The 25,919-nt window shown below is 36.3% G+C and overlaps 3 protein-coding genes across 4 annotated transcripts in view; 1 reads left to right on the top strand and 2 right to left on the bottom strand.

Annotated features, from left to right (window-relative positions):
* Positions 1-9,297, top strand: part of LOC126826706 (uncharacterized) — a 41,908-nt gene extending 32,611 nt beyond the window's left edge. The window contains exons 3-4 of the mRNA XM_050555733.2: positions 1,551-1,670; positions 7,325-9,297. Of these exons, the coding sequence (XP_050411690.1) occupies positions 1,551-1,670; positions 7,325-9,116 (1,912 nt within the window). The 3' untranslated portion in view covers positions 9,117-9,297. The remainder of the gene's footprint in view (positions 1-1,550; positions 1,671-7,324) is intronic.
* A 550-nt stretch (positions 9,298-9,847) lies between these two features.
* LOC126826761 (ankyrin repeat domain-containing protein 7) lies at positions 9,848-14,169 on the bottom strand. 2 transcript variants are annotated; one of them, XM_050555852.2, is made up of 2 exons: positions 14,038-14,169; positions 9,848-11,596 (listed from the first exon to the last, which is right to left on the bottom strand). In XM_050555852.2, the coding sequence occupies exon 2, from the start codon at positions 10,948-10,950 to the stop codon at positions 9,895-9,897; it is 1,056 nt and encodes a 351-aa protein (XP_050411809.1). In that variant the 5' UTR covers positions 10,951-11,596; positions 14,038-14,169; the 3' UTR covers positions 9,848-9,894. The 2 variants fall into 2 exon arrangements, with proteins under 2 accessions (XP_050411809.1, XP_050411816.1); XM_050555859.2 differs by having other exon boundaries at positions 9,848-11,339; positions 14,038-14,163.
* A 1,247-nt stretch (positions 14,170-15,416) lies between these two features.
* On the bottom strand, positions 15,417-25,254 carry LOC126826385 (uncharacterized). Its single transcript, XM_050555574.1, has 9 exons — positions 25,131-25,254; positions 22,838-23,033; positions 22,348-22,480; positions 21,905-22,009; positions 21,326-21,502; positions 20,265-20,428; positions 18,994-19,237; positions 17,898-17,994; positions 15,417-17,231 (listed from the first exon to the last, which is right to left on the bottom strand). The coding sequence occupies exons 1-9, from the start codon at positions 25,148-25,150 to the stop codon at positions 16,211-16,213; spliced, it is 2,157 nt and encodes a 718-aa protein (XP_050411531.1). The 5' UTR covers positions 25,151-25,254; the 3' UTR covers positions 15,417-16,210.
* Positions 25,255-25,919: the final 665 nt, after the last annotated feature.

Raw genomic sequence — 25,919 nt, 5'->3', positions numbered from 1 at the left:
TATCTTATTCAAGAGAAATATTTGTGATGCAAGTTTTTTTAAGACATTTGTGATATCCATGTTTCCCAATTAAGGTCTTGGTCAATTTGAACTCAAAGAATTTAGAGGTAGTAACCGTCCCAGTGTCTTCACAATGAAGGGATAAATGCAGGTTGTTCTGATTTGTTTTCTCGCCATTTAGCAACCAAGTAAAGATCATTTTGATGATTATTGACAATGGATAAAATATCTTTGTGTGAACAATGAAGGGTGCTGTCATCAGCAGACATATCTATCTGAATTTAATTAATATTGAGTGGAAGATCATTTATGAAAATAAAGAAAAGGCGAGGACCTTGGATCGACCTTGTGGAATCCCACACTTGGCAGTAGTAATTGAGGAGCAAACTGATCCTAAACAAACTTTCTTAAGTGATAGGAAAAACGCATCTTGACTAATTTTTAATATCTGGTCTGGTTGTTTTACTTTTGATTGGTAATGATAATCGCTTACCAATTGTTTTTTGATTAATGAAACTTATTATTTACCTCCTGCTTCTTGATAATACTGGTTTTACTCACTGTACCTAGTCTGGTGATGCTTATCGTCTCTTGGTTCAAACTACCTATCATACAATAGGAGAGAGAGAGAGAGAAATGGGGTTTAACGTCCACTCGACACAAACTAGGTCATTTCGGGACTAACATATGGTTTAATTTTATTTCAATAATTCGCTTGCGCATAGGGGTCTTTAGCAGTGGGAGGAAACCGCAGGACCCACGAGGTTGGACAGGCGACCCTACTCCTTGTCACGTACAACCGGGGATTCGAAACCACGCCAGTTGACTCAATGACAGACTTTATGATACAGCGCGCGCACGCTAACCATTCAGCCATCCAACCCCCATTCATACAATAGGGGTTTAGTCACTGTTTCTTGATGAGTGATACTTATCCTGTTTTGTTAATTTAACTTAATGTCTCTTGAATGATCATACTGATTGCGTACTTAAAATACATATCCTAATACTTATTGAATGATATTGAGTGTCTCTTGATAGTTTACTGACGGACAGGCTCTTTTTGACAATTGTAATCATGTCCGGGTGGCTTTACCTACTGTCTTCTGATTGGCGAAACAAATCGTGTCTAGTTGTGTCTGGGTTTACAGGTGCCATCTTGACGGATGCTACATGATACCTTCTGTATAGTAATTCATTTGATATATATCTAACTTATACCATTGTATAATTTATGATTATATATAATTTTCAAATAATTTATTCATATTTCTGTAAATGATTTCTTACGGGAGATGAATTTATATAAGCTCATAATCAGATCTCATAATTATAAACTGTATCTTTATAATACGTAAATATTTATTGAATCAATTGTTTTAGAAAAAGGAGGCTTATCTCCTATAATACCCTGTTTGCTTATAGTTATGTGTTCTAGAAAGAATAAACATAATTATGCTACCATGTGCAGGACCAGATTAAGGAGTCCAGTCCCACATTTTTTTTGTTTTTACCTGTTAAAGAATGGCCACAGTTCTCGTTTCTTTTAGATTAGAGAATGATCATGGATGGATTGTAAACACAAATTACCATACTCCAGATGAACGTGCTACCAAGGTTAATATATCCTCTACTCCATGGAGTATACTGTATATTGGTGATAAATTAAGGTAAATATGAGCAATATGTATCTATCTTACCACTATAATTTGGGTGCATATATTACCTGTGTATATACGTTGTTGACAATTCCATTCATTAGAAGTAGTTTCGCCAATGATTATTTCTATACGCCAACATTTTCATGTGGCCGTATATTGTCGTCGCCCCTGTCCTTCCACGATTTATTTATAAACACTCTACAGGTCCCAATTCTTATCCGATTTTTATACGCCCACATTTTCATGTGGACGTATTATGCCGTCGCCCCAGTCCGTCCACAATTTGTTTGTGGACACCCTACAGGTCAAAATGTTCATCTGATTTTGATGAAACTTGAAATGTATTTTTATAACCTAAATATCTTGGTTCCTTTCGATATTCGCGCATATCAGATTGTAACTTCCTGAATTATGGCCCCTGATTGTACGAATTTCGTGAAAATCGGACCAAAACTGCCGGACAAGATGACAGCTCCTCGTACGCAAATAGCGTAAACATATATCAAGATTGTGGACCCTCTAGAGGTCACAATTTTCTTCCGATTTTAATGAAACATGAAATACATGTTTATAACCCAAAGATCTTGGACCCATTTCATTTTATTTCATTTTCTTTCCATATTCGCGCATATCGGGTCGTAACTTCCTGAATTATGGCCCGTGATTGTACGTTTGTGATCCTCTAGAGGTCACAATTATAGTCTGATTTAAAAAAGAAAAGCGTTCAGATATATCACCGTTACACCGTAATGTCGGTTGGGTTCGAATTTCGTGAAAATCGGACCAAAACTGCCGGACAAAATGGCCACCCCGCGTACGCAAATAGTGTAAACATATGGTATATCAAGGTTGTAGGCCCTGTAGAGGTCACAATTTTGATCCGATTTTGATGACACTTGAAATACATGTTTATAACTCAGACGTCACAATTATTATCCAATTTAAAAAAAACGTTCGAATATATCACCGTTACAATTACACTGTAAAGTCGGTTAAGTTCGAATTCCGTGAAAATTGGATCAAAACTGCCGGACAAAATGGCCGCCCCTCGTACGCAAATAGTGTAAACATATGGTATATCAAGGTTGTAGACCCTCTAGGGGTCAGAATTCCTGGATTATGGCCCTGATTGTTCGAAAAATCGCATTTTTACCTGGTGGACCTGCAAGAAGTCACAAGTTGTATTCAATTTAAAAAAAAAAATTAAATATGTCACCGATACACAACAATAAAGGTTGAGTTCGAAAATCGTAAAAATCTGACCGAAACTGCCAGACAAAGGTTTTGGGCACCCAAGAAGTCACAATTGTTATCTGAAATGTATGTTTATAATCCAAAGATCGTGGTTCCTTTTGATATTTGCACATATCGGACCGTAACTTCCTGGATTATATGACCCCTGTTTGTACGAATAATCACGTTTTTAGCTTGTGGACACTCAACGGGTCACAATTTTTATCCGATTTTGATGAAACTTAAAATATATGTTTATGTCTCAAGGAGAGAGAGAGAAATGGAGTTTAACGTCGACTCAACACAAACTGGGCCATTTCGGAACTAACATATGGTTTAATTTTATTTCAATAATTCGCTTGCGCATATGGGTCTTTAGTAGTAGGTGGAAACCGGAGGACCCGGAGAAAACACACGAGGTTGGACAGGCGACCCTACTCCTTGTCACGTCAATCTGATTAAAACACAGATCCAATTGCGTTTCGTTTTTATAGTTCAAAATTTCGATTTTACTTGTCTTTACTACACTTGGATCTGGACGCGTTGTTATACTCTAGTTCTGCTTGAAATGAGGGGTCAGCCAATAAAATGGTCTGTCGAATCGAGCGTTTGACCTTTTTTGCGCGGAACTGTGGGTAGACATTAGCGGCAATAGAAATCAAAACAAAGCAAAAGTAGATAAAAAATACATGGAGGTCGCTAATTGGTTAATCGAATAACTGAACTCCCACTATAACTTGTTAGATCTACATGTAGTGTAGGCCATCGAAAGTATAAAAAACGAAACGAAATATAGATCTATATTTTAATTAGATTGTTGTCACGTACATACCGGGGATTCGAAACCACTCCAGTTAACTCAATGATCTCGACTCCTTTTGCTATTTCCGCATATCAGAACATAATTTTCTGGATTATGTCTCCTGATTGTACGAAAAATCGTGTGTTTTAGCTTGTGGATTCCCTAGAGGTCACAATTTTTTATTCGATTCAAAAATAAAACCGTTTAAGTATGTCATCATTCCACCATAATGAATGCTGAATTCGAATTTCGGGAAAATGGCCGCTCTTTGTACACAAATTGTGTAAAAGTATGTAATACGAAGGTTGTGGACCCTCTAAAGGTGATAGTCAATTTTATCCGATTTTGAAGAAACTTAAAACATATCTTTATATCCAAAAGATCTCAGTCCCTTTTGATATTTGCGCATTTCAACCCACAATTTTCTGGATTATGGCCCCTAAGTGTATTTAACTTGTTCTATATCCATCTCTTGCAAAATGTGGGCTATCTTGCCTGGCAACCGCTAGTTTATTACATTATAGAAAAAAAAAACATTATAAAAGTAGGTTTGTTTTTATCCAAAATTAACAGAGATACAATATATTTGATTTAGACCAATCAAATGCCACGCTCCTTGACGCATGCGGTTCACAAAAAGCTTAAGAATTAGTCCGGCAGTCTAACACTATTTAAAGCCTTGGCGTGGAAATATAGTATCTTCAATATGTGAAGATTCAGAATCGGGATGATGCCACACTGGCACCCTTGGGGGAATTTAAAATTTCATGGTGGCATTTTCTGGTTATTTAGTGGGGTAAAATTCATCACAGGTTTGAAAGTAGTTTTTATCGGAATTCGACCCGCTGAATCCAATGAGCTTTAGTATTCCTCATACAAGTGACGGCTAATTCCGTTAGAGGGCCAAATTTAAAATGGAAAATGGAGGCTCACATTGTCGGGAAACTCATCATAAAGTGACGGGTAATTCCGTTAGTTCAAAATGGAGGCTAACATTGGCTGGAAACTCATAACGTTCTCTAAAAAGGTGTATTAAAATATAGGTTTTCGGCGGATTATGTAACTTCGATATATGTAGATTCAGAATCCGGATGATGACTCCCTGGCAGCCTTGGGGAAATCCAAATATTCAAGATGGCCGCCATGATGCGGAGCGTGGAGGGGCGGGGGCAAATTCAAAATGGAGGCTCATTTTGGCGGGAAACTCATAAAGTTCTTTAAAAGGTGCGCAATATATTGATTTATAGGTTTTCGATGTCAGTTACTTAATATATAAACATAAAAACATGTCCCGGCCAAGTTATTCCTCGCTGACTGAGCTCATATTCAAAATGATGGCCATATTTGGCGGCACATTTCCATGTTAGTAATTGTGATAATTTAATACGTCAAACTATAGCTTTTCGGGGTCCCTGAATTAATATCAGGGCCCCCCTGGTTTCACAAAAACTTAAATCTCCTTAAAATCATCTTTAACTAAAATTTCATCCTGACTTAAGATAGATGCGTTTCACAAAACGATTTTAAGCATTTTAGATAAAATCCACTATAATAATAGTTTATGTTTAAAATTGTATCTTAACTTAAAATTGTGGCGTTTCACAAAACTATTTTAGGAACAATTAATTTTAACTAAAATAAATTTTTACGTAGGACAGCCGTCACCCTCTGCTAGCTTAAAATCACGACATTAACAAACATTGATTAGAGATACGTTGTTAGATCTATTGCGACATATACATATATTTGGAATAATGATAATATTGCCAAATGCCCGGGTCACATAATTTCAACATAGGTCTACTATTATTCACAAAAAACAATTCTCATTCAATTTCTTTTCATTACAGCATGTGAAATATAGCTGCAATTTAAGCAATTAGATGACGCCCCACCCCAAATTAAAACCCAACCTAAAACAAAATCTGAACTCACTTCATATCTAATGTCATGGAAAGAAGAGCACTCTAATCTATAAAAAAAATATCTTCGTGTAGGCCTACAATGGTCTTAAATTGCCAATTTCTTGGTATTAGAAGGCCCACGGGCCTATACTACCAAAGTTGTCGCATGTAAAGTATTTACTCGTGGTTTTGGGGTTATGATGATTTTTAAAAGGATAAATCAATAATCTCAAATGTGTTTATTGAAAAATGTTATAGGTCTATTTGAAATTAAATCTTAATATCATGAATTTATTATTATTTCTTAATGAAGGCTTTCGTTAATAACACAGCATAAATCAGAGAAGTTTAAGGAGCCAAAGATAAGGAGTGTGACACTTTGGTAATTTTAAAGTATTTTTAAAACAGTATAGGATGACATTTCAAATCTAGGCATCGGAACATTGGAAATTGTTTGGATTAGTTTAAAAGTTGTTTAATACTTTTAAAATTCGACAGAAATTTACAGCCAAGATTAGTCGTTTGAGTCACATATATCATGTTTGTGACAATTCTCAATAGTTTCTGTTATCCAAAATACCATAAAACTACGGAATCCAAACGATTTAATATAGTTTATCGATACACATTATTTACATTGAAGCCTGCGAGTAAATCAAATGCCAAGGTCACGAACCCAATGCGGAGTTCAAGGCCAACCCATTGATACATTTCGAAACGAATAATACGCAGTAAACTCATTTATTTCACCTCGCTACGACTGGCTGACCATATGCAAACATTGTTACAACGTATAAAACTCTCCCTATTGATATTGTACCCGTCAGTTCAACCTGTCAACAGTTTTCAGTTTCGAAGCGTATTTGCTTACACAGAAAGTCCCCGCATCGGAAATGTGCACTGCGCAGACTGAATCAATTTTAACTAAAAATCTGTTAAAATTGCATTTTAAGTTACAGTCGATCTTCGTGAAACGCATAAAATTTAAAATATCATTTTGATTTTAGTTAAAATCTATTTTAGTGATTTTACGTTAAGGTTTTTATGAAACAGGCCCCTGAACATTTGAATGTCATATGATCGAAATAAACGCCAAAAATCGGCGAACACAAAAAATTATATTTTGACGTTTTACACTATCACATTACCAACATCGTTATGTCTCGCCAAATATGGCCAGCATTTTGTAAAATGGGCTCAGCCTGGAATATCTTTTGGTCGGAACATGTTTTTATATTTATATCCGAAGAAATTGAGACCTATATTTGAATATATTACACACCTATTTAGGGAACTTTATTAGTTTCCCGCCAAAATGAGTCCCCATTTTGAATTTGGCCTCCTAGGGTAATTAGCCCTCACTTTTAGGAGGAATACCGAAGCTCGTTGGATTCAGTGGGTCGAATTCTTATAGAAACCACCTTCAAACCGAGGTCCAAAAGAAATTGTCACGAATTTTACCCCACTATAACCTGAACATTCCTCATGGCGACCATCTTGAATAAATAAATTTTCCCAAGGGTGCCAGGGTGGCATCATCCGGATTCTGTATTTACACTATATTTCTAGGTTTGTCGACCCGCTGCCAGACTAAACCACCCAATAGCAGTAATCAAATTGCACTTTAATCATATAACTATAACTGAACATAAGTAGGGTATTTTGTGAGCTTTTGATAAACTGTATCAGAAATGTGTTTAGTACAAAATATTTCTTTTTTTCAGCTCTGCGTGTAACTATAGGACGGATTCATTATGCAAAACAGTTTTATTTTCTATTCAAAGCGGTGCGACATTTCTGTACCTTACGTCAAACTACGAAGTCAATGACGTCGTACGAACTATAGAGCAGAGGTTGAACGTTAATCCATATGTGTGGATTCTGAAACACAGCAGAAACCAATCAAATTCTCTGTCTTATTTGCTCGGTTTGTTGGGCTTGAAATATCCACAGAGTAGTAATGACAAAGATCGGCCGAAATACGAATTAGGTTTGTGGAAAAGAGCTTCAATTCAGAAAGTCATCAATCAAGGGGAGTTAACCGTATCATTATCAAACAGAGGAAACCCTACATTATTTAACCTTGCGTCTTACAGAGATGAAAGAGTGCCTCCAGTCGTTTTGTCTACAGCCCAATCAGAACTATTCATTAAAGACAATATACTATTTCATTACGATTCATTCTGGGCACTTGGTGTTTTGGAAGATAATGATCATATCTGGTCCTTGTGGTTACAGAGGTTGTTACAGGAAATTGGTAGTTTCGTATCTTTGGCATATGTTGAAAAGAGGAATTCTAATTCATATGTTTGCAAATCCAAATACAATCACTCAAATGAAATGTTAACCAACGTATTTAACCAAATAGCAACATGGACATGTGACGAAGATGACTTTTTCTCTTGTGTCGGATCACTCAGTTTATTCATGAGCAAAAATCAATTTATTACATACGCGGAGTACACCGTCATCAAGTCATGGCTTAACGATCTTCGTAAGAGTGGTTACAAAGCGCCGTCTATGAGACAGAAACTGGCCAATCAAAAGTCGTTAGAGCCGGTTCATAAAGTTGTCTTTCGACCAGTAATAAATTCCTCGAAATTACAATATAATATTCATTTTGACGATATGTGTAGCACGAGTTTACCAAACTGTCCCTTTTCTGATGTGGGTCCAATTCGTTATTGGGATAATATTTTATTAGTAATTGTATTCAATACCGATGGACACTATCATGTTATCAGCCATCTTGAAAGAATGTACAGACGCTTTTTTAAAAATATAATATACTGTGGAACTAATGTAGATGCCAGTCTGTCCTCCCCAATATCATTTATTGAAATGGGCGATGATTTTAACAAAGGTGAATTCGGATATCAGTGTCTACAGAATGCTATGCGCATGAACTATGACGTAGATGGGTATTTACACTTGAGTGATGACGTATTATTGAATGTATGGAGCATGCACAACTTACCAACTGATAAAATGTGGTTTCAAAAAAGTATGCGCGTTGCAAACTTGTCACAGCCTACAGTCCTCGATGTTTGGAGAGATAAAACATGGTGGCCGTGGGAATCGTCAAAAGGCAGAGTTCCCTTAAACAAAGCTGTTCAGCATTTGCGCAAACTGGGTGAAACCGACGAAACCTCGCAAGCATTCTTGAAACAATTAGCATTGAATTCTGGCAGTGAAAATACAGTGTTTTACGAAGTTTCTGACATTTTTTATATTCCTCGCCGTCTATCGAAAAAATTTCGATTCTTAGTGAACATATTTGATGGATACGGTGTGTATCTAGAAATTACTGTACCAAGTATCATAAATGGCCTGGATAAACAAGACAATATAGTTAGACTACGGGGTAGCTATTTATGGTATGAGGAAAGGGTTTTATATAAGGATACATTTAATCATTCTGATGTGTTCCTGCACCCGGTCAAACTAGCCCCATGTCTTCTACAGGACGACTGTAAACGTTTCTTATGTAATAATTATCTATCGTGCCTGTTTTAGTAAGCAATTGAATCCAGAGAGAATAAAAACTCATCGAAAATGCTATTTGAAAATCTGAAAACACTCTGCTTTAGTGAACATTTATTATTATGTGAGACCCTTTATTGACATTTATCGAGAATTGTCCGATATTAGAAACGTGTTGGTTATTGATGTATGTGTAGATTTTTATTTTTTGTTTGGGTGGGTTTGTTTTGTTTGTTTGTTTTTTTTTTGTTTTTTTTTTTGGGGGGGGGGTTGTTTGGGGGATTATTAATATGTTGGGGTTTTTTTTAAATAATTATTGTAATAGTTACATTCGTACTATTGAACATTTATTTTTTACACCATTAAAACAAATTTGATTCCAGTTTGTGTCTTTATTGATCATGAGGTGTGTCATTCAGTCAAGTGACGTGATTTTGAACGCAAGCTTCTGCGTGACAAAGAGTTAAGTCCCTGTCCAACCTCGGGGGTTTTCTCTGGTCCATATATTAGTCCAGAAATGAACTGGATTGTGTCGAATAGACGTTAAACACCATCCCTCTGTGATACGGCGCAGTGAATTCTGAAAAGAAAACGCAAAAAACTTGTACGGTCCGGCGGACCCTTGTGGCAAAGGGATCGCTTTGCTTTTGGCGATAAACACTTTTGACGACAATTTAGGAAACGCCTTTGACGACAATACAGAAAACGCAATTTGCGATCAACAAAGGCCTCGGGCCACTCTAAATAAAAGATTAACACTTGACAATCATAAAATAGCAATTTAATACATGTTATTATACACGGTCCAAACTCAAATATCGTGCAACAGAATGACAGATTTTAACCCAGGTGGAATGTTCAGTAAACTGCAACCTGTTATAACATTTCCACGAGACGCCGCTATACGTTCTCTTACGAGTAAACGACTTATATCCATTAGAGACGGTACACAATCACAGTTACCGGCAGCCAACCAATTCAACTTGTTTTTGCGATACAGTTCTAAACTGTCTACCTTTTGTTTCCACGGCTGTCTTCTTTCGGTACAAACAAATAAAGATTTTGAAACATTTAAAGCAGTGGAGTGGCGCAGCAATTTGAAGAAAACATTTAAAGGTATCGTTTGTCCTAAAGCAGATATAACTGATAGAAGTATTGATTCCATAAAGGGTGCTTTATGTGCACGTTGAGGCTGGGTTAGTTCATTGTCAAAAAATAGCAGGATCTTTTGTATTAGATCGAGAGACACCCTGGCTCCTAGTTTTAAAAGTTTAGACACTGCAATTTTGTTTAGCGATTTACATGCGAAATACAGAGCAGATAGATCATTTTTATTGACATAATCAATATCAACCGAATGTTGAAGTAGACATTTAAAAGAACGATGTAAATGGTAAAAAACACTTTGATTCAAGGGCGTGCAACCCATACAGTCTTCCGTGTTAGGGTTACAGCCCTTGTTCAATAAAAACAAAACCGCGCGTTCATCTTGATTTATGACTGCTTTTAATAATGGTGTCCGCAACCATTTGTTTTTAAGGTGGATATCAATGCCTGCAGTAATCAGTATATCTGCACACTCCAAATCGTCAGTTTGTTCTAAGGCGGTATTCAAGGCCGTTTCATCCGAATGATCTCTGCTATTTATTGGAACTAATCGTTTCCTTAGTAGAAACCTTAAACATTCCTTTCGATGATGTAAAGCGGCCACGTGAAGCAGTGTCGTTCCATCTACGAAAACAAAATTGACAAAGTTTGAGTCTTTCGTCAGGCCTTTCAAATCATTTATATTTCCTTCTTTTATCATCAAATTTACCTCATTTTCTAAATACTTCTGTCCAGATAACTTGTCGAGATGACCTCCCATATCTATTTCAGATAGTTCAATTATTCTATTAAGGAATCCCCGAAAACAAAAGAACACAATTAAAAAAACATTGTCTATGAAAATATCAGCTTCGTTTCCTGTACCTTTACTTTGAAAAAATGTCAGCTCAGTTTCCGGTTTATTTACAGGACATTACTCTGATTATACAAGTCAGATCAAGCTTCACCTTTAGTTCATTAGTTTTTCAGTTTAATTAAATTATATCTGCATTTCGTTTTGCCTTCATGGTTTTGATTTTCTACACTACATATTCAGGTGTCGGCAGCATTGTGCGCGTGACTTTAGTGAGTTTATACATAGATCAGTGGGCGATGTCTTGCATAATTAGAACAGCTGCATTTTCACTACATCGATAAGAACACGACACACTGTTAAATAAAATGTAAAATACGGAATATAAAACGTAAAAATACCGAATCGAAAAAAACTCTTTTTACCAGAGTGGAGGCTATTTCATTTTTTTGTCATAAAAATCGCAGTTTCTTGATTGAGTATTTTAAAAATATCTGTCTACTGAAAGAAATGACTCATCCTGTTTTAATCGATTCAAAACTTGTTCATCATGCAGAATAGATAACAAATGAACACCAGAAAGTCGCTAACTATCGATTTCATTTAAATTCATCTGTAAATAGAAGAGAAATTAAGTGAAAAGATAAAATAAAACAATATTATTTTCATTTATATTTTAATGATAGAATATGCTTTTAAGAGCCTTTATTTTAGACTGTGGAGTAAGCCCCCTAGAAGGAATATGTGGTGGTGGTGGTGGTGGTGTGGGTGGGTGGGGTATCTTTATTGTTTACGTCAAGTCAAATAAACCAAAATACGCGTGCACATAGTGAAACAATAATATTCTTCTCTCCTGAATGTACAAACTGGCGACTGGGCGAAACTGTAAAAGTAAAAGGCTTGACAAAAAATTATGAAAAATTCTTAAAATAGAAGATGCAAATCTTATCTAGTTAATTCGTAAACTGTAGAAGACATTATGATATCACAATTTTAGTAGGTTGGCGAAATAATTAATGAAACTTTGAAAATATATGATGTACGAGCATACATCTAAAAAAAACTTCTATGAAAAAATATCAAAACGTTATTCTCAAGCTTATACAAACAACTGAAATTTACTCAGAACTCTCAAATTTGCAATAACATAAATTTTCAAAAATAAATGAAATAGAATGGGGTTTCCGTGGTTACGTGTACACTGTAAGATGGGAGAATTGTGTCCGGCAGTGGCATTTCCGCCCATATTATATATAGTATATATTTGAAAATGTCAAGGGGTCTTGTACGTGAATGGCAATATGTACAAGGTAGAACCTCGGTTTTTCGTCTCTTCTCAACAAAATAGAGACACGCCCTTTTCAGGTCCACAGCAGTCACTCCTCACTAGTGAAGGTTGGGTCATTCTAATCGAGAATCCAGTCCCCGACCACTCAACTCGCAGGATTTTCATGAAAAACTGTTAAAATATCAATGTTACAAATTTAATCATTTCATATTTATAAACAGTCGAATCGAAGTGTGCAAATTGCACAAATTAATTAAACGAGTCTTAAAACAGAAGGTGCACAGCTTCAAAAATGTCCATAACAGCTGTGCAGTGTTTATACACAATCGATGAAAAGTTGTGAGACTTCTAGATTTCACAAATCTCTTACTCTCAAATGTATAATCAGATGGCATATTGATTAAAAGTCACCAAATGGGATGTGCAGATCAGTAAGGCTCCAAAGCAAACGCAATCCATGAAAAACTGTTGGAGTTCCTGCTTTCACAAAACCATTTCCCCCGCGTTTACAGGTAGTCATGGATTCAACTCAATCCACCAAAAACTGTAAAACTTCCTGATTTAAAGAATTCATTGCCCTCAAATTTCAAAAAGATTGAAATATTGACAAAGTTCAGAAGTCCATCACGCTCGTCTCAACTTAAAAGATGTACAGCTTTAACATGTGGATATATCAACCATGCAAAGAAAGAGTTCAATCTAATGAACAATCATTAGCCCCATCGCATTGATGACCTCACTAACAACCAAATTTACTGTCGGAAGGACTGATAACATAATACGACCCGGATGAAAACCAGACGTATAACAAGGTGCTCTACTTTACTGTAATACTTTTAGCTGTACTTTATTATTTTAATTTTACAAAATTCTACATCAAAACCAAAAAATAAAAACAGCAATTTCTATTAAATCATTTTGATAAGATTGACGAGAATATTGAAAAAGTGAACGTAGTAGTAGAAATTATGATATTTTATAATGAAATTTGAAAAAACAGCATGAAAAGGGAACAGGCACGAACAAGATCATACAGACAGATGATATTATATAATAATGTATAAATTGGATTCATAGGCCTACTGCAAATACTCTCCATAGACGGTGCCGGGTTTGTCATTCATATTCATTTAAAGGGGAAAGATGAATACGCACCATGTAAGGAAATAGTGTTTATCTGAAAGATCTGTCAACCCATAATCGACATATAAAGATGATTCATGTGGCGCATATCATTTATTTTGGTCTCAATATTTATTATATGTTCCATTAATTGAACTCGGACGCGCCATACAAAGCGAGATAACTCCATTCTAGAATATTTTGGTCAGTCAGTTAATTCGAGTCAATTCAATAATATCTGGATTTTATATATCGACTGACTTAATGGTAGGTTTAATATTAATTGGGGTTATTGAAGTTATAACGTTAACACATTAAACGACCGTATTCAATGCCATACCAACTTCATACGTGACATTTATAAAACGAACCCGAAGCAATGAATATCAAAGGGAGATTACTCCATTCTAGAAAACAGTCTTCGATAAACGTCTTTTTCTTAGAAATGAACCTCAAATACTGTTAAATTGTTACAGTAAACCCAAAATGAATGTATAGTCTGACATAAACAAAATACATCAGTTGGTAACCAATAAACAGTCCTAACATGCAACTGCTCGGGCAATGTTAATAAAACTATACACTTTGTGACTTTATTTATCTCGCCACAGCTGAAAACATCAGCTTAAAAACGATATTCTTACCTTTAGTATGGATATACAATTCAGTAGTTTGTTTTCTCACATATACATCATCTAGTAATAAACATCCGCTATCTTATCCCTTACATAACCAGTCTGCATAATACTCTACTTTTATTTTCCCTTTTACACGCACCACTTCCGGTAGAAACTCGTGATTGCCCAGACGTCGCAAATCGAGAAAAAGTTCTTGTAGTTTTGAAAATTAATTAATTACATAAACTGAATACGCAAAAAATTTGCAATACCGTATGTATATATTACATAAATATATACACGCCTTGGAATGTATACAATGTATACACGCCTTGGAATGTATAAACGGTTTTTAATGCTAATGTTAGAAAAAGTAAGTTAGGCCTAGGGCCTATATGAACCTACAATACTACAACAATGTCTTTCTCTTTTTTTATCACAGAAGGCCTAGCCTGGGCCTTATAAGGCTCTGGGCCTAGCTATAGTGTATATTTATTATACTGCTATTGTGTTAGTTCAGCCCTGAGCTCATTACACTCGCCCTGTACGTTCAGGAACTTTTATATTGAATCCTTGTCGAAAATCTAATGGCTTCCCAGTCGATTTTACTGGGCAACTTTTTACTGCTAAACGGTCGCGTGTCAGTCCCTATGAACGCACAGGACGAGTGTAGACCTACGTTCAGAGCTGAACTACTATTGTGTGTGTGTGTGCGTGCGTGTGTGTAGTGCGCAGAGGTAGCCGTGATATGGCTCATTGGGCATGACGTTGGCTCGCTAACCAGGAGGTCTCAAGTTCGCTTCCGCGAGGGGGGTGAGTGGCCGAATGGTTAGCGCGTGCACGTTGTATCATAAGGTCTGTCATTGAGTCAACTGGCGTGGTTTCGATTCCCCGGTTGTACCTGAAAAGAAGTAGTGTTGCCTGTCCAACCTCGTGGGTTTTCTCCGGGTCCTTCAGTTCCTTCCCACTGCTAAAGACCCCTACGCGCAAGTGAATTATTGCAATAAAATTGAACCATGTTAGTTCCGAAATGGCCTAGTTTGTGTCGAGTGGACGTTAAACCCCATTTCTTTCTCTCTCTCTCTCTCTCTCTCTCTCTCTCTATCTCGCTTCCGGTATTGACCGAGAAAGTTCCTTGGGATTCCTGCGTGGTTTACCCTTGCCATACCTATTGTCTGTCAGGGACAGTGTCTACGAAAAACCGGGAGAGAACGCAGTCCATGAAAAATACACTTTATAGCCCAATGTGTGACGTAAGCCCGTCTTCATTATCCCAGTCGGTGCATAATAGCAGGACGTTTAACCTCATTTCATTTCATTTCGTGTAATGAGGGAGCGGGGTATAATATATTTTATCAAATATTATGCTAACCGGGGGATGGTAATAGCAAAAAAGTGAAGATATGTTAAATAACATAATAATTTATTTATTCAACAAGCAGATCACACTTATAAATACACCAAATGTTGTTTTGGGTTCTTTTTTTTTTCAAACAATTACATTATTTAATAAATCGAACTTCTGTACATATAACATACAATATAGAAGTAAGAATTGTCCGCAATACATGTACGTTGGAATAATCCTTGAAACGGTTTATTGGAAATCATGGATTGAAATATACGACTAATTAACATAGGCACTGTCTAAGAAACGGTATAAATTATAGAATGCGTCATGGTTTAGATTTTCGATAAATAATATCAAACTGAATCAGCGGAATTACATAATTAACAATGTTACTAACAACCATTAAAGACTATATAACATATAATTATACTTTAAAACAATAAGAAAGCAATAAAAACATTTATCTGTCAACAAGTAATTGTCTGTAAGGTGCTATGAGATTCTAATACGATTAAATTACATATGAATGAATATGAATGAATGAATGTGAATGAATATGTATGAATGAATATCTATGAATGAATATGAATATGAGTGAGTGAGTGAGTGAGTGAGTGAATTGCGAATCAAAGAAAGACGAATGGTATAATACACACATCACTGAATCCAATTAAACCCTTTAATTCAAAACATTTCTTTTTTTCTTTTTTGCAGAGAACAAATTTAATTATTCAAAATAACGCTTGACTGACTGAACGCCAAATAAGATATTTTGATCGAGCTTCTGCTGAATTGCGTGAAACATTCTAAGATGCTAAACAAACAAATAAAAAAAACTAAAACTTTTCATCACAGTGAAATCAATGTCGATATGAAAATAATGAGCAAGGGAACTGCCAATAAAACCCTAATTGGTCTTATGGCTTGGCTACCATTATCATTGTTTGCATTATCGTCTTTAACATCAACATCTGTGGTATCATTATTTGTGGCACCACCAGCACCATTATTAACAGGTTGAGTAGTATAAAGAGAATGATTCGTGGTACCAGTTTCGCTAACATCAGTTGTATCAGTGGTATTGTTATTTGCGATACCACCATCGCCACCATTAACAGACTGAGTGGTGTAAATGTGGCGATTTGTGGAACTAGTTGAGCTAACATTAATTTTAGTTGTGTAAGTGGTACCACCGGCACCACTATTAACAGTCGGAGTAGTATAAAGAGAATGATTCGTGGTACCAGTTTCGCTAACATCAGTTGTTGTATCAGTGGTATTGTTATTTGTGATACCACCATCGCCACCATTAACAGGCTGAGTGGTGTAAATGTGGTGATTTGTGGAACTAGTTGAGCTAACATTAATTTTAGTGGTGTAAGTGGTATCATCATTTGCGGGTGTTGTAAGTTTAGTGGTTAATTTATCATTGCACTGTGCATACAGCCGTTTCATTTCTCTTCCGAGATCTGAATAACTGTTAACAAAGTCCAAGAAATCTCTTGGATCACCTTTAAGGCACGGATTGCTCTCTATGACAGCCATACACTCTGGCGTGCATACGTTAAAACAGCTAGTATTAAGGGCTAAAAAAAGTTGTGCGGATTCTTTGGTATATCTAGAATATTTTTTAAGATCACATCCATCGAATATCTGACCACGGTCTATCGCACAATAAGGAATGCTTTTCCACGTGTTACAAAAAACATAATTGTTGGTGTTAGCCTTCGGATAAAATGTTAGAAACCCGAAGCACATTTCGTCACTTGTGGCATCTCCACAAAAAGTAACATTATCTCTATTCATAGAGTTGAAAATACATGTAGTTTTTAGGGTATCACCTGGCAGAACTTCTATTGCTGAAGGAAATCTGAAAAAGTAAAAACAATTTGAGTTCACGTCCTAGACAACCCCTAAATGTAACCACACAGATAAGCAATTAATGATTTTTTTTCGATGCAGAGTCATTAATATTATTTATATTAATTTAATCCTTAAAAGGTAGCTGTGTCATAAACTAAAATTTATCTCAATCATTAAGAGCTGCATCACTTAAGCAGGCGAATGACTAGCGCTTACGCCTCATGAAATCAGCCACGGTTGTAATAAACCAGAGAAACCAAGGGGACATAGTACTAATTGGAAAATATAGTTATTTATGGCATTCAAAACGAACAATTTTTGTATGTACTTTTGTAGTCTGGGAAAGTTAAGCAGAAACCGACACTCAATGTACAGTAGTATGCGCTTGATTGATTATGTACTTCTTTGATTCAGTGAACTGCGACAGATTGTGTGAGGTATAGTGGACTGACCACCGTTTGAGCGAGGGCAATTGACGGGTGTTCCGAAACACCAGATACTAGTTGTGAATTGTAAAGTCAGTTATTTTGGAACGTTCCTCCTCTCAGCTGAAATTCCGTATATACAAAACCGGGTAGGCGTGAGTTCTGCGTGACATTTGATAACAACTATTATCCGATATCCGATATCCAATATCCTTTCCTACCAAAATTATATGCTTATTATAACTTACTCGTAAACCACAGGACTGTCATAATTAAATTCAGCATCTCTTGTTATATCTCTTACTTTCTTACCATTTCGAAACAGCTCAATTTTCTGGGAGGCACCTAAAATCCAAAACATGTATCGGGTATTTAAAGGAAACTTAAAACTTCTATGTCAAGAGACCATTCACCAAGGGTTTGTGTAAAATTTAATCCTGTCTCCCACCGCTTGAGAACCATCCAATAGATACTTTTGGCAAGGGTAATTTTCTGGTCCGTATCGCGTATCCGTATGGATTTTGCGTGTGACGTCATCAATGTGTGTGTATTTCTCATACGTGATACGGCACACGGATACGGCAGCACGTATCGAACAGCTTTCGTACGGAAAAGGTCCGTATAACATTGTCGTGTCCTTTTACCGTCTTTTTTGCTACTTTTAGACGCTGAAATGTTGTATCGTAGCGTTATTATGAATCTTTGTGTATTCTAGAACACGAAGGTGTATATTTGATGTGATTTAGGGAGGCGGGACCTTGCAAATCTGGTAAAGAGGTATAAACTTTCTAAAATGATACATTAGTGAAACCAAAAATTGCAGTCGAGTCGAAGTCGAAGATTTTAAATCAGATTCGACATTAATTTTATTTTAATAGCCCGGCTCTAATAGGCACTTGACTAGTACAGATGGTGATCTTGGTAGATATCTGTCATGCTGTAATAGAACTAAGCTCAGCTGATCGACGCACACGTACGCGACGCGATAATCTGCCAAAACTCTAAAACTACATTGAAGCAACGTATCCCGTATACGATATGGATACGTGATACGGATGGGAAAATTCCGCTTGCCAAAAGTCTCTAATATCTAAATCTTGACATATCGTATGGGCACACTATTCAGTTGCCCGCTACAGGGGTGTGGTAGAGGTTCAAAGTTGAATTAGGAAAATTGAAGCGGAGAATTGAAAGAACGACATACTGTAGGTTGATTGGGCGCTTAACGGTCTCTTCAGAATCTTTGTACACAACATCCAGGTTACCCATGCTCATGATCCTACTCCCCAGTCGCAGTGCGTTTTCTTTTGTAAACCATATCATATGTATTTCATCGGTACTCACCTAAATAATGCATGTGGTTAACAGCTGAAACGATGTGTATTTTATCAGTAATAAAAGATGATGTACAACTTCCAGGGCATGTGGAGGATACTTCATAGCCAGGAGATCGTGGTGGGATTTCAAAATATGAACTACCAATAGTCAGTATACCAGCATCGTTCTCACGTTTAGTGTCTGTGTAATATATTATCATTCCAGATGCATCCGTGTAATCTGTTTTCAGAGTCGGGTTGTTCCAGTGAAACTGAAAGACAGAACAATAAAATATAGTACGATCGATCCTAGAGGGTGACCAAATCGGATACAATCGATCCTAAAGGACAATCAGATATCGTATCATCGATCCTGAAGGACAATCATATATAGTACCATCGATCCTAATGGACAATCAGATATATTTCCTTCGACCATATATAAGAGCACTCTGAAATAATGTCAAACATAGTATCCGCGACCATTGAAGTTTCAATCAATAATCACTTAACTTTAACAAAAGTAAGGACACAAATGTGTTTTTTCAATAAAAATCTAGACTATTAAAAAAATAATGTAGGCTAGAAGCCATTCTGGGATCGATGTTTGTGATCGAAATGACATATCGTTTAGGTAAAAGCGTACGATGTTCAAAAGAAACATGATGGCGACGTAAAATCAATAGAACGTAGGTAATGGGAATCTTGGATTTCAATAGTTTTTGAACAAATATGCTTTTTAGTAAAATTATTTTATGGTGCATGGTCAGAAATAATCTAGATCAGTGTGCCTATAATAACACATTATGAAATCGGCAAGAATATTCTTATTTTGACAGACTGAAATAACAAATTTTGTATCAAATCTAATGTTTAAAGTACAATTTGATGAGTGTAATTAGTTTCCAACATGTCTTTATTTTTGTTAATTAAGAATGCCGACTGAGGATGGTTTCAGGAAATATCTCACACGAGAGTCGGTTTAAAAATCCAAAATTTCCGAATGCTCTTTTCTTACGAGAACCAAATTTTACTATTTCAAAACCATGTAAATTAGGACATATCAATCTGTTTATTGGTGAACCCTGTTTTTGCGTCTCATCCGAACGATTAGACACACTTTCTTGATCAGTGGAAACAGGGCTATAACGACCCATAAGGTTATATTGAGCCCAATCCGGAATTCGAACCCGTGACATACACGTCGAGAGGCTAGTTCCCTTAAGGCAAGGCACCACCACCACGGCCTCCGTGGAAATAACAACGCCCACACAATTATATAGGTCCCCAGTGAATTACCTGTAAGGCAACCCTTCGAATGCCATTGGCTCCAATTCTAAAACCGATTTTATCATGAACGCAATCACCAGCAATACCTAAGGTCCAAATATTTATTATTTGACTACATTCATTGCTCGCTACCATTCCACATCGATGAGGTCTTGATCTAATTGGATGAGTATCTGAAATTTAAAATAATTATCTATGAGAAAGTTTGTATGCACAAGCACACGACTCCATAGGTCACTATGGAGAGAGAGAGAGAGAGAGAGAGAGAGGGGGGGGTTAACGTCCACTCGACACAAACTAGGTCATTTCGGGACTAACACATGGTTCAATTTTATTTCAATAATTCGCTTGCGCGTAGGGGTCTTTTAATGGTGGGAGGAAACCGGAGGACATGGAGAAAACCCAAATTGTGATCATCATGAGTCATACAAATATCTTATAAAAAAGATTTCTTAAAATTATTTGTAGAAATGAACCATTTGATAATCTCTAGCCACCGAAGTAATACTCGGGATCATGATTTTTCATTTGATTCACTGATATTAATACAGTCCATACACTAGAGTACAATCAACTGGTGAATTAGAGCAATGAACCACTTGTGTACAAATAAGTATTGCACGAAGCCAAATCGAAATGACATATCGTTTAGGTAAAAGCGTACGATGTTCAAGAGAAACATGATGGCGACGTAAAATCAATAGAACGTAGGTAATGGGAATCTTGGATTTCAATAGTTTTTGAACAAATATGCTTTTTAGTAAAATCATTTTATGGTGCATGGTCAGAAATAATCTAGATCAGTGTGCCTATAATAACACATTATGAAATCGGCAAGAATATTCTTATTTTGACAGACTGAAATAACAAATTTTGTATCAAATCTAATGTTTAAAGCACAATTTGATGAGTGTAATTAGTTTCCAACATGTCTTTATTTTTGTTAATTAAGAATGCTGACTGAGGATGGTTTCAGGAAATATCTCACACGAGAGTCGGTTTAAAAAGGACTGACTCTCACGCAGCCACAGAAGGATGTTTGTGTGTTAGTATGATTAAGAATTACTTACCAGTTTCACATCCAAATATAACAGCATGGTGCATAACATTCAAGTTATCAATAATGGGTTGAGTGGCTACCATATGATAATCTCCAGTATTATCAAGTTCAAATTCCATACACACATAGGTCGTTTCTTCGACAGGTACTGATGTATTTGGGAAGTTTATTGTCATGTTCTTTACACCTATGAACATATTTAAAAAAAACACGACGATAATACAAAACAATAAGCAAAATGATAATCACGTGAAACAAGTAAAAGTCGCGGGTAAGATCAGAAAGACCAAGATACTTAAAAATAAAAAACTTAAACAAGAATAATAAGATAACTTTGTTTCCCATCTCCATAAATTTTCTGGACTGAAAAACATTATTCAAAAACAGTAGCCTACATTGGTTTGTATATACCAAGTTTTTCTATTTATCAGTACAATATACCTATTCAGCTATAAATATGGTAGGTAGGTTATGTATCTATTTTATAACATACGTACCATATAGAACACCTTATATTATTATACATCTATTTGGGAAATTCACTAACCCCAAAAGGTGTGTTAATTCTGTATACAAATTGTAAACTTACCGACTTCGTTAAGTGCATCGCAAGTAAACTTTTCCGGTTTACAGGCCTCCATCATCCATGAAAATTGCTTCTGGCATTTTGGGTCATTCCATGGCTCACAGACGCCTACAACATATACAGAATGATACGGACGTCGGTAAATTCATTGCGGACAAATATACATTCCGGAAATTGCGTGATTTCTTCAAGAAGAATATTATATTTTCATGTAGAACTTTTAGTGAGAAAGTCCACCAGATTCGGCTTGAAAATCTAATATTGTCTAGTATATTTGAACTCACGACTTCCTAAAAAGGTAAAACATCATGAAGAAATCCTCTTTAAATTTTTTCTTTCGATAATTCGCTTAGGCCTCGGGGTCTTTATTGGTTGTAGAGAAGTAAAAGTCCAAAATGGTGTTCAGCAGATGACCCGTATGTAAGTGAACAAGAATAATGACATACCTGGGTGTGAGATTCTCGTACTATCTGGGTCCAGACTGCCCTGAGACCAAGTGCAATTTGGGTCACCTAATTCATGACCATTTGTTAAACCATCTCCATCAGAATCTTCCCCACATAACTCTTTTGTCCATAACTAAAATGTTGTATAAAACAGAGATAAACAATACCAAGGAAACACAAAGCTCAGAGGAGGTATATTTTTGTGCAGATATTAACTGATGTCTTTCGAAGCTATAAACCAGCACATTTTTAAAAAAATTTGATTATTTGGTTAGAATACAACGAATGGAATACAATTACTGTTTATTACCGAGAGATGTTTCGATTAGGCTTCTCGAATCTTAATGAAACCTAGTAAAACGTCGTTCCGTAATAAACAATTTTAAATTACATTCCATAGAATCCCTCTATCTTGTATATTCCCAGTTCATCACACCCGTGTCATCAAATACATTCATGGGATTGAAATTTTACAAATAGAGATCCTTACATGTCCAGCTTTCGCAAAGTCTTCCCCAAAAGGATTTCGATAGCCACCCCCAGCAGATGTTTGATGTCCAACACCATTCCAGATGTAATTCGGTTTACAGGGATGTGGCACTCTCTTACCATTTGGTATTTTGTCTCTGTATCCCCCATACCCCTGTACATCGATTATACATGTACACTCCAGTACAATTAAAATCCTGAAAAATAAAAACATGGTACCACCACGGACGTTTATATAACAACAAGGCATTACAGCTAGATGTAAATGTGCAAGTAATAAGGTATTGAGAGAGGTTTAATGTCCACTCGACACAAACTAGGTAATTCCGAGACTGGCATATTTTTCAGTTTTATTTCAATAATTCGCTTGCGTGTAGGGGAGGACCCCGAGAAAACCCACGAGGCTGGACAGGCGACGGCACACCTTGCCAAGCACAAGCGGGCAGTAGAAACCACGCCACTTGGCTCAATGACAAACCTTATGATGCAACACACACGCTTTATCCATTCAACTTCCCAACCCTATTCAGTTTAAAGCGGATATGTTACCAATCCTCTGACTGATCCGGGAAGCCTCGGTTTTTGGTCGCGAGAGAGAGAGAGAAATGGGGTTTAACGTGCACTCGACACAAACTAGGTCATTTCGGGACTAACATATGGTTTTTAATTTTATTTCAATAATTCGCTTGCGCGTAGGGGTCTTTTAGCAGTGGGAGGAAACCGGAGGACCCGGAGGAAACCCACAAGATTGGACAGGCGACCCTACTCCTTGTCACGTACAACCGAGGACTCGAAACCACGCCAGTTGACTCAATGACAGGCCTTATGATAGGTACAGTACGCACGTGCTAACCATTCGGCTATCTAATCCCCCCGGTTTTTTGTCGCTTCGGAATTACTAGACCTAATCAACTTGTAAGCCCCATATCGATCAATACCAATTTCAATCATGGTAATTTAAAGTTTACATTGGTTTAATATAATAATTTCTTAACGGATGCGGATCAAGGTGTTACCCATCAAATTATGTTGTATTGTTCTAAGATTTTATTATTATTATCATGACTTCATATGCAGATTTTCTACCAGAGTCTGGTTTTGACATTCAACATCTTTGTTCGTAAGATACTATATATATATAAAATCCAGGTCTAAATCACTGCCCCAGTTGACCAGAAGCAGTGACATATGTAGTTCACAGGACATGGTTAGCATATTTTCTAGAACACTTCTCACTTGAACGAGTTGATAGAGCTTTATTTTTGTATCCAAAGCCCTGTAAGCATACACTGACAGATCTCTGTAGGTCGAATGGTTAGCACGTGCGCGCTGTATCATAAGGCCTGTCATTGAGCCAACTGGCGTGGTTTCGAATCCCCGGTTGTACATGACAAGGAGTAAGGTCGCCTGTCCAAGCTCGTGGGTTTTCTCCGGGTCCTCCGGTTTCCTCCCACTGCTAAAGACCCCTACGCGCAAAGCGAATTATTGAAATAAAATTAAACCATAATATGTTAGTCCCAAAATGACCTAGTTTGTGTCGAGTGGACGTTAAAGCCCATCTCTCTCTCTCTCCCTCTCTCGCTTGTAATGTGTCAAGCTTAACGACACTTAATCCCGTGAAGGAGATGGGGTGTGGGTGAATCAAGTGGTCTAACGGAGTGGTTATTGTGTCAAGTGGCGTGGTTTCGATTCAAAACCTTAACATAACAACGATCGCCTGTCTAACCTCGGGAGTTTTCTCTCACTGGAAGTGGAATTATGGAAATAAATTTGAACCATATGTTAGTCCCAAAATGACATTTAACTCTCTATGAAAGGGAAACTCATGTTTGAATCAAACGTATGATTGCCACAGATATACCCATAATATTAAATATGTCCCGGTGATGATCGTAAAACTTCTAAAATGTAGATTTATGAATATTATGTAAATAATCAGCCTATCTTTCTTATTCTATCCCCTGATTTTATTCATTGGTTTCTTACCAAGGAGGGGCTACAATTCATGATTTGTCATCAAAATTACAAATAACTTATTGGAGAAGTAATTAGTTAGACCGATAGAATACGTTAAGTAATGAAGTGATCTTTAGAAAATAACATAATAAAATTGATGAACTGAAATCAAAATAGGACATAAATTGATCTTTAGAAAATGACAAAATGATGGTCTGAAATTAAAATAAGACATTTACTGTCAACAGGTAAATATGTAGGTAGTTATGTTATTAAATCTAATGTGTAATTAAATGTATGTGTAATTTATATACACTAAGAAATAAATTTCCACTCACCAAGTAAACGCGTACTTCATTGTTTTAAAGACGCTACCGAGGTCTCGACAATAATGTAGAATTTGATAGTACACGGATTTATATAATCCCGATATAAGGATTGCAATTGAAAGTTAATATTTATTGTGCAATTCAGGATCTCTGTGACGTCAATTAGACTATTCCGGATATTACTCAGGTAACATCTACTTTAACTTTAATAATACAGTGCAACAGTGGAAAAAAAACAAATAAAACATACGCGGTGATATTTTATTAGGTTGGTTTAGCAATATGTTATGGTTATTTATAATATTTTACGTTTCATTCAATGACAGCGAATCTTGAATGAATAAATGAATGGGTGCAGTGGAGTTTAACGACTTACTTGTTTACAATAATCCGGATAATGAGAGAGAAATGGGGTTTAACGTCCACTCGACAGGCACTATATAACTGGATAATGAAGCGGATTCTTTTTCCCAAGGGGTTTTTTTTTCAATCCACTGCAAATGGCATCAAACAGCTGGACCTCCTGTTTTAACTTGTTTTAATTATGACAAAGTGAGAAGATGACCCGCCCTCTCTTGTCACGACAGCAATTTCAAAACTGTGTTTTAAAGTGACTTTTAGATATGCAAGAACTTTTTATTTTTTAGTGTTTTTACCCATCTTCTATACGTTACTCCTTCATAAGTAAAAAACTTAATTAAATCAACCTGTCCATAAAATAATGCCTTATGTATTGGGCGTTAAATTTGTAATAAACAACAAACAACAGCGTTGACTCATTTGGCGTTTTGAAAAACG

This window comes from Patella vulgata, chromosome 1, assembly GCF_932274485.2.
Source record: "Patella vulgata chromosome 1, xgPatVulg1.2, whole genome shotgun sequence".
Lineage (NCBI taxonomy): Eukaryota > Metazoa > Mollusca > Gastropoda > Patellidae > Patella > Patella vulgata.
This window is presented reverse-complemented; position numbering and strand designations above follow the sequence as displayed.